General features: G+C 35.2%; 1 protein-coding gene across 1 annotated transcript; it reads right to left on the reverse strand.

Moving 5' to 3' along the window:
• Nucleotides 1-10,722: 10,722 nt before the first annotated feature.
• Nucleotides 10,723-15,284, reverse strand: LOC145091379 (kinesin-like protein KIN-UA). Its single transcript, XM_079029077.1, has 14 exons — nucleotides 14,935-15,284; nucleotides 14,379-14,479; nucleotides 14,170-14,292; nucleotides 13,897-14,082; nucleotides 12,998-13,807; nucleotides 12,660-12,914; nucleotides 12,435-12,566; nucleotides 12,203-12,338; nucleotides 12,029-12,121; nucleotides 11,823-11,948; nucleotides 11,629-11,754; nucleotides 11,391-11,534; nucleotides 11,174-11,302; nucleotides 10,723-11,103 (listed from the first exon to the last, which is right to left on the reverse strand). Exons 1-14 carry the CDS (start codon nucleotides 15,110-15,112, stop codon nucleotides 10,940-10,942), a joined length of 2,703 nt encoding a protein of 900 aa, XP_078885203.1. The 5' UTR covers nucleotides 15,113-15,284; the 3' UTR covers nucleotides 10,723-10,939.
• Nucleotides 15,285-15,651: the final 367 nt, after the last annotated feature.

Below are 15,651 nucleotides of genomic sequence, written 5' to 3' on the forward strand. Positions count from 1 at the left end.
GCTGCTATCGTTTGCCACACGGGGTCGCGACCTCCCTCCTCTTCCTTATTTATTCTGTTGTGCGTGTTCTAGCTCATGTATGCGTCCGTATTTCAGTGGTCGTCGTGTGATGTTGGCCGAAGAGCAAGGGGGCCACCATGGTAGCCAACCATGGTGGCTGTCGACGTCCAAACTCCTTCTGCCGCCACCTGCCACCATGAGTGGTAGCTGTGGGTGTGCGTAATGGTGCTATGTGTGTGCTAATGTTAGTTGAAGTCATTTTCCTTAGGGTTGCTTGATCTAAATCCAAAAGAAACCACCGCCACCACCGTGAAGTGGTGGCTGCCATCGTGAAACAGCCGTTGTCGTTGTGAGCCACCAGGTGGGTGGTTGTACCCTTTGAACAAATTGGAATCGTGTGTGTAATTGTAGAGGGTGTTTTTTGGCCGGAAAACAGAAAGGATACCCACCATGGCCGCCAGCCATGGTGGCTGCTGCCATGTACCATCGCCGGCCACCACTAGAGTGGTTATATGTGTGTGTTTATGTTAGTTAGTGTGTGTGTGCGCGTTTAGTTTTGGATTAAAGCATTTTAATTGTAATTAGCAAAACGAATAATGAAAAAAGAACCAAACCACCACCATGAGGTGGCTGCCCCCCCCCCCCCCCCGAGCTGCCATTAACCACCACTACCTGAGGTGGTAGTGGGTGGTGCCAGACTAGTGAAACCCTAATGGGCTTAAAGATTTAGTTTTAGGGATATTGGGCTATTATTGGGTGGGAAACCCTAACTAGGGTTTAGAAAACCCTAATTTTGGAATCATGGGCTTGGACTTATCGGGACCCACATTTTGGGCCATTGGAATTGGACTATGTATTAAGCCCGATTACACCATATTATTTATCTAGTAGAGTAGTGGACTTAATGGATTAAGTCCTTAATGGTTTAAGTGAGAAACACTTAACCCTAATTGTCATTTTATGTGAAACCCTAATTTCACTTGGGCCTTAAGTTGGGCCTTTATATTGGGTTTTGGTGATATGGCCAATAATGGGCCATTCAAGAACAATCATATGGACTAGAATAATTTAATGGGCTTAAGGGTAAGGCCCATGTAAGGGGTTTGCGCCCAATTTGGAAAATTAGGCAATAGATGGGCCATAGTTTGGGCCTTGATGATTATGAGATATTGGACCATCAGAATGTCAAGTATCGGACCAAAAATAAATGGTTGGGCCTTAAGGCAAGACCATGTAGAGACCTGGGCCCAATTGGGAAATTTGGGCCATATATGGGCCATGGTTGGGCCTTGGTTCATTATTAGACTTTTGGGCCTTTGGATTGGACCTTGGGCTTGAATCAAGCTATAATAGGGGTAAAGTAGTCTTTTACCCCAAGCATGGACTTATGGGTATATGTGATGGAACCTAATTATTAATTGGGTGTTATTTTGATGTTGACAGATTTGGGAATCTGTCATCCAACAGCTAAGGCTTTGTCAGTAGGACTTCAGCAGTGCCAGGTGAGTTTTCCTCTAGTAAGAAACGGGTCTAAGGCCACAATTCCGGCCTGTTTAGTTGTTAGTAGTTCCGGGCTTCGGTCCGATGTCGGGGCGATCCTGAGAAGAGTATATGTATGCTTTATGTCTTTGCGATTCATGCATGTTATGTGTTATGTATACCGGGTCAAGCCCGATGCATGCTATGTTAGTGTATCTGTTCTGTGTTATGTGTTCCGGGGTAAGCCTGATGCATGTTAGCTTATATATTAGTTGTTATGTGTTCCGGGCTTCGGTCCGATGTCGGGGTAAGCCCGATGTATGCTATATGCTTATGTTATGTGCTTATGAGATATGATATACGGTGTGTATGCCGGGGTAAACCCGATGTCGGGCAGGAGTCCGATGTCGGGTTCGTCCCAATGCAGTTGGGCGGTGTCCCAAAGTTATGTTATATATTATATGCTTATGTTATGTGTTTATGATATATGATATGGTGTGTATGTGTCGGGGTAAGGCCGATGCCGGGGCAAGCCCGATGCCCGATGCGGTCGGATGCTGGGGTGAGCCCGATGTCGGGCAGGAGTCCGATACCGGGTAAGCCGATGTCGGGTTTGTCCCGATACAGCTGGGCGGTGTACCGTAGTTGTGTTATCTGTTATATGATATATGTGTATGGTATGTGGTAGTTTGGGGGAGCTCATTAAGCTTCGTGCTTACAGTTTACAATTTGGTTTCAGGTATTTCAGCTAGCTAAAAAAAGGGCTCGGGATGATCGCATGGCACACACCACAGTTTTCTAGCCTGGGAGATTTACTCTGATATTTGATATGAGATTTTGATATGATGACAGATATTACTTTATTTTGAGATACATGGTTTATGAGTTTTATATGATGATGATGATGATATTTATGGTTTTAATAATGATTTAAAAACGAAATTTTTGGACCGTAATTTTTGGATGTTCCAAAATGCTTAACAAAATACCACCAACAATTGGAGGACTTGAGAGAGAGGTTAGGAGCACCCTAAAATTAGCTATACTCTTGTTATATGGCTTGTGCATTTGATTTTGGAGTCTAAGGGGTTACATATATAGTGTTAAAATTCCAAGACTCATATATAACCCTAATTCTTACACTTAGGCTTATGATCCATAACTCATATGGAATAACTCTTCATGGACTCTCACATAAACTTAACCCATCATGGATCAATAGCCCAAACCATATGTATCACTAATTTACATAATCTGTCCCCGTTAATTTAATTAGTCTCTTTTGATCAGTAAATTAATTTCAAATTAATTATTGATCAATACTAATTAAATAATATGATTTCTCAATTAATATATTATACTTATAATATATTAATAAATCATAAATAAGCTCTTCCTCAAATATCCATCCTGTCATATTGTTCTGGTGGATGCAACCCAAATGGACCATGCTACTCTCTAGTCAAGTACATACCAATTATAGTTATGGGGTTAGACACTTAATCAAACAGTCTCCCACTTGGATAAGTATAATAACTATAACTGCAAGTATGACTTAAAAATCGACTAGAAATCGTAGCTCTTAAAATCCGCTGGCGAGCTCTGACACGCCATTTAGATAAGGGATCATATAATCCTTTGTTCTTCAAGATATCATGTGGAAGAATACATGGAACATATTCATACTTATTGTCTAGCAGTTTGTTTCCTGATTTCCGATTTGTTTGATCTAGAACTTAATTGACCACATCAATTTAATCCTGACCGGGCTCGACACATAAGTCAAAACGAAATCATCGAGGGGCCCAAGATATTGCTTTTAGTCCTCCAATGATAAAAGGAAAAGATAAACTTCGACTTATATGCTTGTACTAACTACTTGTTAAATCATACACAATAGCACGTTTTATAACATCAAGTTACTGATGCGTTTTCACACTATCAATGTACAACCAAATCATAGTCAACAACTCATACATCTTGGTTTGAAGACTATATGATATTATCATCTCACAATCACTCATGATAAATTCCATGAGGTGATTCATGTGAGCGTGGGCTTAATCCAATACTCAAATCTTATTTCAGGAGCACTCATGAATGTTGTAGAAAACTTTTGCTATGTCTAAACACTTTACACAATCTACAAGCCAAATTCATGATAGTCTTGCCTCAATACCTACTTCCAAAGTATGATTGACTGTGGATAGTTTGAATAATCTTATTATTCTGGAAGTCAAAACATGCAAAATGAAACAATAGTAAACAATTGACACAAGACAGTAACTTTACTCATAAATAAAACTTTTTTTATTTAATCATCAAATGTCAATTACATTTTATCTATTACAAGTTTCTAAACAGCTATCTAATCATTAAAACTAATATCGTCTATCAAACCAGTGCTCCTCGCATGCTATAAGTGCTTAACCCTACCCAGTCCCTTCGTAAGGGGATCTGTTTGGTTCTCCTCCGACGATACCCTATTTACTACGAGGAGTCCTTCTATCCGATGTCTTATGAAGTGATATTTTCTTTCGATGTGTCTGGATCTGCCATGATCCTTTGGTTCCTTGGTTAAGGCGACCGCCCTGGGTATGTTGGCCTACAACACAAAGCAGGTCCGCCTCAACCCAACTCCACATATACAATTAATACATATACGTATATCGAACGCTAGCTAGCATATATAAACATTCAAACCGATGTAATAGATCATTAATCATAGCATCATCCTATATACCAGGATACTAACCTAATAGGTCACTAACATAGCATCATCCTATATACTAGGATACCGACCTAACAGGTCACTAAGCATATCATCATGCAATAAACCCGGATATAAATCCGAAAAGGGCCGACATTGGTGCCTTTGACCCTATTAGTATAGTGAGGATAATTCACCTCACAATGTCGATCGGAACTGAAATATCAAACTCCCCAAACACGGATCCAAACACCAACACCTACAACCATTAATGATCCACTTTCATAAATACCCAAATTTCCAAAGTACCCTCAGAATCCAAACTGGTCAACCCTTGGTCAAAGTCAAATTCAACGTCAAGGTCAACAGTCCATGTTGACCCAACTCGTCGAGTTCCTTCAAAACTCAAAGAATCGTGAAAACCCAGTTGACTCGCCGAGTTTCCAGATAACTCGTCGAGTCCATGCAGTGTCCAAAATGTCGGGAAAACCCTAACCAACTCGTCGAGTTAACTTACTAACTCGCCGAGTTCATGCAAAATCCAGAAAGCGGGAAAACTTCATCCAACTCGTCGAGTTCCTTTAATCATTCCTCATTTAGCTCATTTCAGTCGAGTTCATGGCTTCAAACTACAGATATGGCTTCCTAGGGTGAAGTTACCACGTGAAGTTGCAAACTTTACATGCATGCAAGGCCTTAAATGCCAAAACCAAGCTAAGGAAGAGGTTTAAGCCAAAGATAAGGGCTAAAGCTTGATAAATTCGATAACTTTATGACTATGAGGGCTTAGAGGAGTCCAGATCTGAAGTTACCACTTCAGATCATGCTCAATACCAGAAATGACCCACAAATATGCCAGAAATGGCTTTAAGCCCTTGAATGAGGAGATCAAACACTAGAATGATCAAGGTAACAACTTGTTACCTTCAAATTGAAGCCAAGATGGAGTAGGTACTTGATCTACAAGCTTCTCCTTGATCCAAGCTCTTGAGTCTTCAAGTTTCTTTCACTAAAACTACCTTCCAAGCTTTCACACACACAAAATGAGGAGTAATACATGATTAGGGTTTTCTAAGGTCAAGGGGGGCGATAAGAGAGGAAAAGGGTGGCTAATGAGCCTTTAAATAAGGTGCAAAACCCTGGAAATTAGGGTTTCATATTCCAGCTCCAACTCGTCGAGTAGGTACTAAAGTTCACGCGACTTTAGCCTTCTCTACACGACGAGTTGGGGCATCCAACTCGTCGAGTAGGTCTAAAAAAACATAAATATAAAACTTTAAAATTTATACATGGGAGTCGGGGTGTTACATTAATATTATATATAAGGTGTATTTTAAAACTTTTCAAAATACTATGTTGATAATTTTAATTTTGAAAATTAATAAACAATTAATTTTAACTTAAAATAAACCAAGTGATTTAATATTTATCCATTAATTTAATAATTAACTAAATTAAATCAAATAAGGATTAACTATTAAATTAATCAAATGATTTAATCCTAATCCTAACCTCCAGTTTTCGAAAATTAAGGTGTATAAGTTATCAAATTTTATAATTATCCCTTTTAATCAAATTAAATTAACAATTATCTAAAATAGGAATCCCTAACAACCTAGAGGATGGCTAGGGTTTCAAATCCCTAACCCTAAATTTCGAAATAAAATGGAAGGGGCTAGGGTTTCGAAAAACCATAACCCAAGTCGAAATTCTTGACATCTTAGGGTTTAATTTAAATAAACCCTAATTGATCAAAATCAACAATTATAGCTATTCAATTGAAAACAAACGAAATGCTCTGATACCATTGATAGGATTTAGGTAAGACAAATAAACTTAAAATCACCCTTAAGTTCACATGCAGCCTAAGGATTTATGTTTTCACTATTGAACCTATAACTATGAACATCAAATAAGAAACTCTAGGTTATTTTTGAAAATACCAAATAAGGGTTTAGGATTACATACCTTATTGTTATTATAGTAAATAACAAGAATCCTTCACTTGTAGATCTCATGGAAAAAAGCACCACAATTGTCGTGCCTCTAATGGTTCACACCCAAGCTAGATAGAATGAGGACTGTAGAGAGAGAAGAGATAATAGTAGAATTTTGGCTATCTCTTTAGAAGAATGAGTGGCCGAAAATGCAAGGCTTAGGGGGTCCTTATATAGTGCAGTCTGGAAACCTTGTAACCGTAAGACTAATATAATAATATTATCTTGAATTGGTAATTATTCAGTTTCCTTATTATCCTCCAAGGATAATTCTAGAACCTTAAAACTCCTCCTAAAATCTTCCAAGGCTCTAGGAAGGTTCTAGAATGCCTCTTGTTCAACTATTGAACAATTACACTTTAGCTCATGTACTTTTAATTAATCCAACTAATCCCAAAATTAATTCTAATTAATTTGTTATTAATTCTTAATTAAATACTACTATTTCAATTAATATATTATTCTAATAATATATTAATAAACTATTTATTTCAATTTATTAATCACATAATAAATTAATCTCTCTCTCTAAAAGTCATCCTATCTAATTGCTAGGTTTGAAGGCAATCCAAAAGGATTGTGCTACTATAAATTCAAGTATATACCAATTATAGTTATGGGCTTAGACACTTAATCTAACACATGCATTCCTCATGAATGTCCTTCTCCAAATCTAGATTAAAAGATGCAATATGATCTATATTTCATGTAAGGTTCCCAAATCATCACTGCTTCCTAGATCGATGAGATATAATGCTCTTGGGACTTCGAGAAAACATAATGTTGTCATATTATCTTTTCAAACCATACAAACCATATCAAAAGGACCAAAATATGACATAAAATCTAGATCTAGAGAGAAGAGCATCAAAAGATGGAAACTTGATCATTCATAAAGGTCCAAAATATGCACAAAAGGATGATGATGAGCTTTCCTTGATGGATTAACACTCTAGAACACCTTCTTCTTCTTCTTCAAGCTACCAAAACTCCAAAATGAGGCAAGAAACACCAAAAGAGATTAGGGTTAGGGTTTACTAAGGTTTGAGGGTGATGGAGGCTGATAATGAACCCTAAAATCGAGTTAATGGGGTTTAAATACGAAGGAAACTCAAAAAGATCATGGGCTTAGGACAAAACAAATGCAACGTCGTGGCTATACTACCATTACGTCGTGGCACTCACTAAATGCATGTGTTCTTGATTTGGCTCATCACGTCATGACCACCCTATGATCATGTCGTGACACATGATTTTTCCCAAAAATCATGTCTTTGACTCCTTGGTTCCCTACACTAATCTGATCTTGAAAATGGTGTTACAATTTTTAGGGTTTCAAGGCTATTTAAGGCACATTAACTCCAAGGGTTTTTCATTTCCCGTCCTCCATTAATCCTAAATCAACCTTGATGAAACACTAATCTCCCTTTCATAGTTTTGAGCTCATCCTCTCTCCTCTCATGCACATTGTATGTAACATCTAATCCAGGTATGAGTTTATACTTAATATGTTTGAGTTTAAGAGTTAGGTTTTAAGTTTGATTAACCTCTACGGCGTGGTGGTTGGCTTACCATGGCGTGGTAATGCCATGCCACCATGGCACGACATTCATTAAAGCCACATCGCGACACTGCAATGGGCTCAAAACCCTAGGCATCGGATCATGAGCCCTATGTAAGGAATGATGGAGTTAGGGATTCCCCAACCCCTGCCTCCATCTCCTCTAAAAGATTTCCATCAACCCCTAACCTCCATTGTTGAACATTGAGTTTTTTGACCTTGTTTTTGTGAAGATTAGTGTAGAAGAAGCTTCCTCTGGGTGCAAGGAAGTAAAGGTGCAACTTAGATCCAACATTTTCACTAAGTTTCTTGTCCATTTGAGGTATATATCTCCTAACTCGATCGTCATTTCATTAGATCTAGTTTATGGAACTTTTATGAGCTTTATGTCCCCAAAAAGTTGGAGTGAACACTAGGACCTTTATTGCATTTAATGGCTTTTGGACTTGTTTGATCGAAGGAAAAGGTGTTTGAATGTTCTAGCCTTTAGTCCATGTAATTGGAATAATCATTTTGGACTTAGGGTTTTAGATCTTGTTTTATTGGGATGTCCTAATGGATAAAGTTATATCCATTAAGACCTTTAGAAGAATCAAATATGAGCTTTTGAGCATTGGAGACTAAGGGTTAAAAGCTTAACCCATTAAGTTGTTTTGGGCTTTGGCCACAGTGTGATGATAAGTAGACCATGGCGCGGTGATAGGTTTAATTGTAAGTATTTTGTCTTTTAACCACCACGACACTGCCATGGTATTGTTCACAATGCGGTGATTTGATATATAATTTATACTATAAAATTATGAATTAATAGTGGAAATAACTAAAGATATAAATTTATTACAATCAATAAAACTAATATGTTAATTATAGAGTTTGTTTTGTTACTGATATTGGTTTTTCATGTATAAATATTAAATCATAATTTGTTAAATGTTATTATTTTAATTAAATAATTATATTTACGCATAACACATATGGATTCAACCTATATATATATATATATATATATATATATATATATATATATATATATATATATATATATATCTTTATCTAATAAAAGAGTAGTTCTTTTGCCATGTGTCACAATGTTAGACATTGTAATTAATATCATGACACTTGTCAATCTATTAATTCTCCATTTCAAATTTCAAATTTCAAAATTTAAATCACATTTTAATTACATTAAATTAATATTAATAATATTAGAATAAAAATAAAATAAAATTTATACAAATTATAATAAAATAAAATTTATACAAATTATAAGATGATATATTTTACGTATTTATTTGAATCAACGATTATAATTTTATATATAACAAAAAAATATATTTTAATTAATAAGTTATTTAAAATTATTAATTAATAGTTTTAAGTTTTTACTTAGAAAGTTTAATTAGTTTCTAACCGTGGTTCCCACGGGTTATAAACTAGTGTGTGTATATATATATATATATATATATATATATATATATATATATATATATATATATATATATATATATATATATATATAAAATGTTTTATCACATGGTATCCACATAACAAGTGGTAGCTTCAGAAGCGTCCCCTGTTACTTTTGTTACACATAAGAGAGTTCGAGAAGATCAAATTAGTTTTGGATCGGATATGGGTCCTAGTGCTCGGGCCACCTAAGGTATCCAATACTTACCCTATCAATTATCAAATCAAGTAACCAATGTCCTATTGTATACTGATTTTGGCTATTTTGTTATGTATTTGAGCCACATAAGGGATAGGGTATCCTGTACTAACAATTAAACATAACAAATAATATTTTTAAATTGCATTTAGTCAAATGTATACTACCTGGGCATAAGTGTTTAAGATTATTTATTTAAAATGTTTATTAATTTATTAGAGTTTGATTTTGTCAATAAGCAGTTTTAGAAAAGTACAATTTATCATGTTTAAAATTGAATTTTGGATTCGAAAATGGTTATAGAAGACTCGAAGTCGTTCATTGTTAAAGATAGTTTAATTATGCATTTTAATCTTACAGTAATATATACTATATAAATAAGCATTGCATTTTACTATCATATAAAGTAACCCAAACACTTTTTTTTATGTATTTTAAACTTCTTTTTGATACCGCATAAATTCATAAATATTTTTGAAAAAATAAAAATATGTTGTTTTAAATGAATATTCTCAAACACCCTTTTAGATAAAACAAATTATTCAGTTGGACAAAATTTTGATTGAACAATATAGTTTAGATTTTTAAATTGGTTTAATCAAAAACATATTACTTTTTCAGATTTTGTCATGGTTTTGATTAGTAAAGTGAAAAAAAAAAAAACTGTTTATTTATTTATTTTCTTGCATTTGCTATATTTGAAGTTATTTATTAGATTATTAATATAATATTTAAATAAAATTCGAATGTATGTCCCAAATAAGAACTCCTTAATTAATTTAATTCATGAAAGCGTCGTATCTATATTTTGTGGATATAAATTTGACAAATCAACCTTGTTAGTAACTTAATAGTAAAGTTAAATATATTTAAGAATGTCTCTAACTCTTGAAACTAAATTGTGAAAATCAATTCAATCGAATTAGAATTTGATTGTGGGTATGATTAAATTTTAATTTAGTTCGAAAGATTCAAACCTATATTTCAAAAAACAAAATCAAATGCAATTCACTTTCACTTATAAGATAAAATCGAACCGAACCATTTAAACAAACACCCTCCTCACCTTTGCCTCTTCATTTTTAATAATTTAAATCATATGTCATTACAAAAACATTAATGACTTCAATTATGATTCTATATATACTATTACGATATTAGTAACCAATCGAAGACGAATTAAACATTTAAACTTCTAATACCACCCAACCTAAATATCCAATAATAAAACTAATATCATCAGAATTGATCAATTTATTATAGGATTTTATCAGTCCGTGATTAAAAGAAAAACACATCCACAAACCAATTTTGTACAAACCAAAAATATTAGCTTCGTCATACAAGTAAAACTCAATCAGGTTTCAAAGTAATACAATCAACTAATTACAAGTACAGGAACTAATAACCTACCTACAAACAACGGCGATATAACTTTTATCAAAACAAACCCTAAAATCTATGAAAAATAATCACAAATCGCACACACCCTTGAGCAACAAAACATTTAGAGTTTTACATAAAATTCAACCGGTGTTTAATCTTAAACGCTTTAATTCCAGCTGAAAAGTAGGACTTGAAGATAACGTTCTCCGTGCAAGAATCCTAATATCCTCTCTTGAACAATCCCGTGAGATTTTAACAAGCTCCCATAAAGCACCCCCCGATATCATATCTTTAGCATTTACTTCTAAAATTCCAAAACTAAATTTATTAAAGTATTTGTTCCAAGTAACACTAAAAAAAAAAAATGCACGTACCATGTTGTGCCATGTGGCAAAGAGCAAGCTCCACATGACGCCTAATTGGCGACGCTTCATTGTTGGCATTCTTCACAATCCACGGAAGCGCACCATCCTCAATCAGGAGAGATTTCCCGGTTTTAATTCCTTTAATCAACATCATATGTGAAAATTACCAAACTACCCATATAAAATTTATTTAACTCACAATTAATTTAATTAATAAATAAATTACCTTGGGTGGATGCTCTGGATTCACATTTTGCAAAATTCGCAATTCCTCGAGCCACTTGAGCAAGAACATCCGGATGTCTACATCTCACCATTCCCAACAACGCCTTGATTCCGCCTTCGGCTCTTAGCATCAACTGCAATTTGTCTGACATAACATAACATAACAGGTTATACTGTGTTTGACATATATTGGACTGGGACTGAGACTGGTGTGAATAGAACAAAATCTACAAAAGTACCATTGCCACAGAGGTTAGCGATGGCACCAGCCACCATTCTAAGTGTTTGTGGATCATCTGCATTTTCGGCTGTCATTGCAAGCAAACTGATACCCCCTTGACTCATTATAAGCTCCTGGTTAGTCTCTGCAAACGTATTTCATATTTCTAATAAATGAATAACTAATTTATAATATATAAAAAATAAAAAATACCGTTCATTGCAAGGTTTGCAATTGCGCCTGCAGCAACTCGATGGATGTTCTCATCTTCAGAGGTTGTGAGAAGAGATAGCAAGGATGTAAGACCACCAGCTTCCACTATCTTTTCCTGATTCGTTGCTGCTCAGATGATTTTCAATTTTGTAAGAATTATATAATATTTTTTATTGGGAAAAATATAAATATAAGGTCAAGAATACCTTCGGCTGCCAAATTTGCAATAACTTTTACAGCATGGATTCGCACATCCGGGTCTTCTGCTTCCAGTAAAGATAGAATTTTTTGGAGTCCAACTGTTGGAGAGTATATTTTATTTATTAAAACTAAAAGTAGGATGATATAAAATTAAAACTATTTCTTGCATTGATGATCACCTTGTTCAAAGAGTTTTGCAACAGACCCCTTCTGCTCGCCGGAATATGCCATCTGTTGTTGTCTGACCGGAGAAACAAGGGAGCCCATTTCTCCACTCATGTCTACACCATGACCAATTTCCAATTGTTTTCTTGTCTATAATTAGTAAACATATATATATTAGCTATCAAAAAAGCAAAAAAAAAAACAAAATATATATACATGTGTGTTGACTTTTGGATGACATTGTACCTCATCAGCATCAAAACTTAATTGCAAAAGCTGGTTTTGCAACATGGATATTTCTTCTTCAAGCTTTTCTCTGTGATGAACCTCATCTTCCAGCATCTTTCGAAGCTTTGAGATTTCAGCATTTCCTGTTGCCTATCAAACCACAAGATATATAGCAACATTACTGGATATAATGAATTCACTCTTTCTAACAATATACATTAAGTTCAGTATTTATTGTAATACCTCAGATCTTTTCCATTGCACTACTTGGTTTCTAAGATTACTGATTTCTTCTTCTGCAGCCTTTCTTAACAGTATTTCATTCTGTAGTAATTTCTTAGCTTCAATAAGTTCTGCATTAGTACTACTACGCACACCTTCATCTTTAAATCCAACTTTAACTCTTTTATCTCCCTGCTTTTCTTGATTTGCTGCCAATTGGACTTCAAGCTTCTTTATCGACTCCATAGACTCTCTCTGATATTTCAATCGTTCCTTCTAAAAAAGAGAAAAAAAAAACTCGAGTGCATAAATTTATAAACAAAAACTTGAAAAGAAAACTAAAATACAGATACAAATACCTCGAAAGCATCTTTATAACTTTTTTCAGCATCGGACATTTGTTTCTTTGCATCCAACCGAATTTTTTGAACTTCATCCTGATAAGCTTTTTGTTCCCTTTCATGTTCAGCAATGAGAGATTCCAGTTGTACATCAAGTTTTCTAGCTAAACTCTTGTAATCAAACTCTTCTTTTATCTTCAACATATTTTCAACTTTCATAGCTCGTTGCCCAAACATTATTGTACTTGATGTCTCTCCTCTATGTCTTGGAGAAGGACCGATTGTGATCACAAGTGAAGTTCTTGCAGTTCCTCCAAATGAATCTCGAAGCAATCTTGTAAGCTTTGAATCACGAACTGGAACATGAGAACTGTTTTCTGCTAATGCATTGATACATTTTCCAAGAGCACTTAAAGAAAGATTTATAGATTTTGCTTCTTCTAATGTATGTCCTTCACTTCCTGATTTATCAATACGCTCAGATCCTGCAAGATCCACAACAATTAGCTTCCCTTTTCTAACAACAGGTGCCTTCATTGTTCTACTCATGTGGGCCTTTCCACCATTTTCACCATCTCTTTCCTTCACACACTTCTTAACATGAACCATTAAAATGGCATGACTTCGAGAAGATTCGGTGTTCAATTTTGTGTTAGCAGCAAACCGATGTGCTTCACCTAACCGAAGAAGCTCAACAAAACTTGGTTGATCTCTGACCTCTATCAGGGTAGCACCAGGGAGTGAAATGTCTCCACTTTTTGGATCTTCCATTATAGATAGATTATCGTTTGTAGGATCAAGAAGATCTTGTATTGTCTCCATATACAGCTGGAAACATTGGTACATAAATCAAAATGTTAAAAATCCATAAAACTTAATAGCAAATTACACCATGTAATGTATAAAAGAAAAAGAACCTGCAAATAGGAAACAGAAATTGAATCGCTTTCTGGAGAGATTTCTGCAAATATATCTTCCATTGCACGAACCATTATTCCTCTAGCAGAAGTATCTTCATCTCCAAGTCTTCCAAGTGTGTAAGTTTTTCCAGTGCCAGTCTGTCCATATGCCATGACTGTTCCATTATATCCATCAAGAACACTCTGCACAATTCAAAAATCAAACTTTATTAACTTAATTTTAAAGGAGTAGAACAGTGTAAGATGTTTATCACAAGCAATGTTTCAAACCTCGACAACAGGCTTGGCGACAACTTCATAGACGCGTTTCTGTGATGCGAATTCAGTAAGAACTTCATCAAATTCGAACGTATCTGAATCCCAGTTATTCCTTCGAAGTTTTAATCTTTTAAGCTGAGCAAGAATGTAAAACGGATTGAATAAAGCGTGACGTCATGACAAAATTCCTAAAATAAGCGGAAAACATGACATCAGAATACCTCGGGCTGCACTTCCACACAATCAGCGAAATCGGCATCGGTTGATTGTTCCTCAGTGTTTCGTGGTCGTAATCTTACAGCCACTCGAACTCTCCCAGAAACTAATGTTTGAATACAAATATCAAGTGAGAGGAGAGAGAAAGAGAGAGGGATGATTCAGATTTTACTAAAAAATGGCATTCGACTTTTTCCTCCGGGGCCAAAACAACGATTTCCGCCCTACTAGGGGCCATATTGCGCAAAAGAGCCACTTAGATTCTGGTTATAAGATATTACAGAAAAATGAAATTTCTGTTCTCATGAACCTTAAAAAAGCACAGCCTTTTAGGGGTTCTAGGTCAACATTCTCAAATTTCTACAAAATTTTAACTTATTATCATGAAATAATCGTTAAAATATAGCACAGAGAAAATCCGGTTAACGATTCTTCAGAATTGTATATATAAACTTACATACTAAGCGCATAAGGATAACAAAATGCATACAATTCTACACACACCAGTATAATAAATTGTGAACAGACAAAGAAATCAGAAAACAAAGGTGAGTAAGAGACCTCCAGGAGTGTCCTTATGAAGTGCACCGGCGGAATTACCAGTGGAACCGGTGCTGCTACGGCGGCCACCAGACGTTACCGACGGCTTAGATTTATATCCAGAAGAATAAGATGAAGATGAAGATGAAATTGACTTCGTCTTCACACCGCCATTCTTGAAACTATTATTGTTAGCCATTTTATAACAAATTCATAATAATCAAGCTTCTGAAACACCTCTTCTTCTCACACCAACCCACGCAGTTAAGCTGTACAGGAAAAAGAGTTATGGGGGAGTTGAATTTTGAAGCAAAGAAGTTCGGGTTTTGAGAGAGAGAGAGAGGGGGAGTGGGGTGGGGTCATGGGTTTCTTGCACTTTAATTTCATTTTTCTTATTTTTCGTGGTGAATTAACGTAATTATTGGGGAATGAAGAAAATAACAATTACAATAAGCCCCTTCATGTCTAACAAAAATTAATGTTGTTCCTTCAAGTTTAAAATCTTTCATATTGGCTACACATCTCAACTGCTAGGTTTTGATCCAAAAAAAATTGGGAGTTTAGAATAATTGGGAAATAAGTTTTATTATATTAATTTTTTGGTGGAGAAGCTCACGTGCACATAACTTTAGTTCAGTGATCCATCTAAAGTATTTGAAACTTTGAGGTCCAAATGAGCCAAACTCCAATATTCAGGGACTAGATCATTACAAGACCAGATTTGTGTTTGTAACATGA

This window comes from Lactuca serriola, chromosome 3 (genome assembly GCF_051521515.1).
Source record: "Lactuca serriola cultivar US96UC23 chromosome 3, Lser_US96UC23_V15, whole genome shotgun sequence".
Classification (NCBI taxonomy): Eukaryota; Viridiplantae; Streptophyta; class Magnoliopsida; order Asterales; family Asteraceae; genus Lactuca; species Lactuca serriola.

Excerpts from the sequence above, each read along its gene's own strand:
- LOC145091379 (XM_079029077.1), bottom strand. The coding sequence starts at position 15,112 with ATGGCTAACAATAATAGTTTCAAGAATGGCGGTGTGAAGACGAAGTCA. Across the intron at positions 12,915-12,997 it reads GTTATAAAGATGCTTTCGAG|AAGGAACGATTGAAATATCA; the intron begins GTATTTGTATCT and ends TCTCTTTTTTAG. Across the intron at positions 11,535-11,628 it reads CGCTAACCTCTGTGGCAATG|ACAAATTGCAGTTGATGCTA; the intron begins GTACTTTTGTAG and ends ATGTTATGTCAG.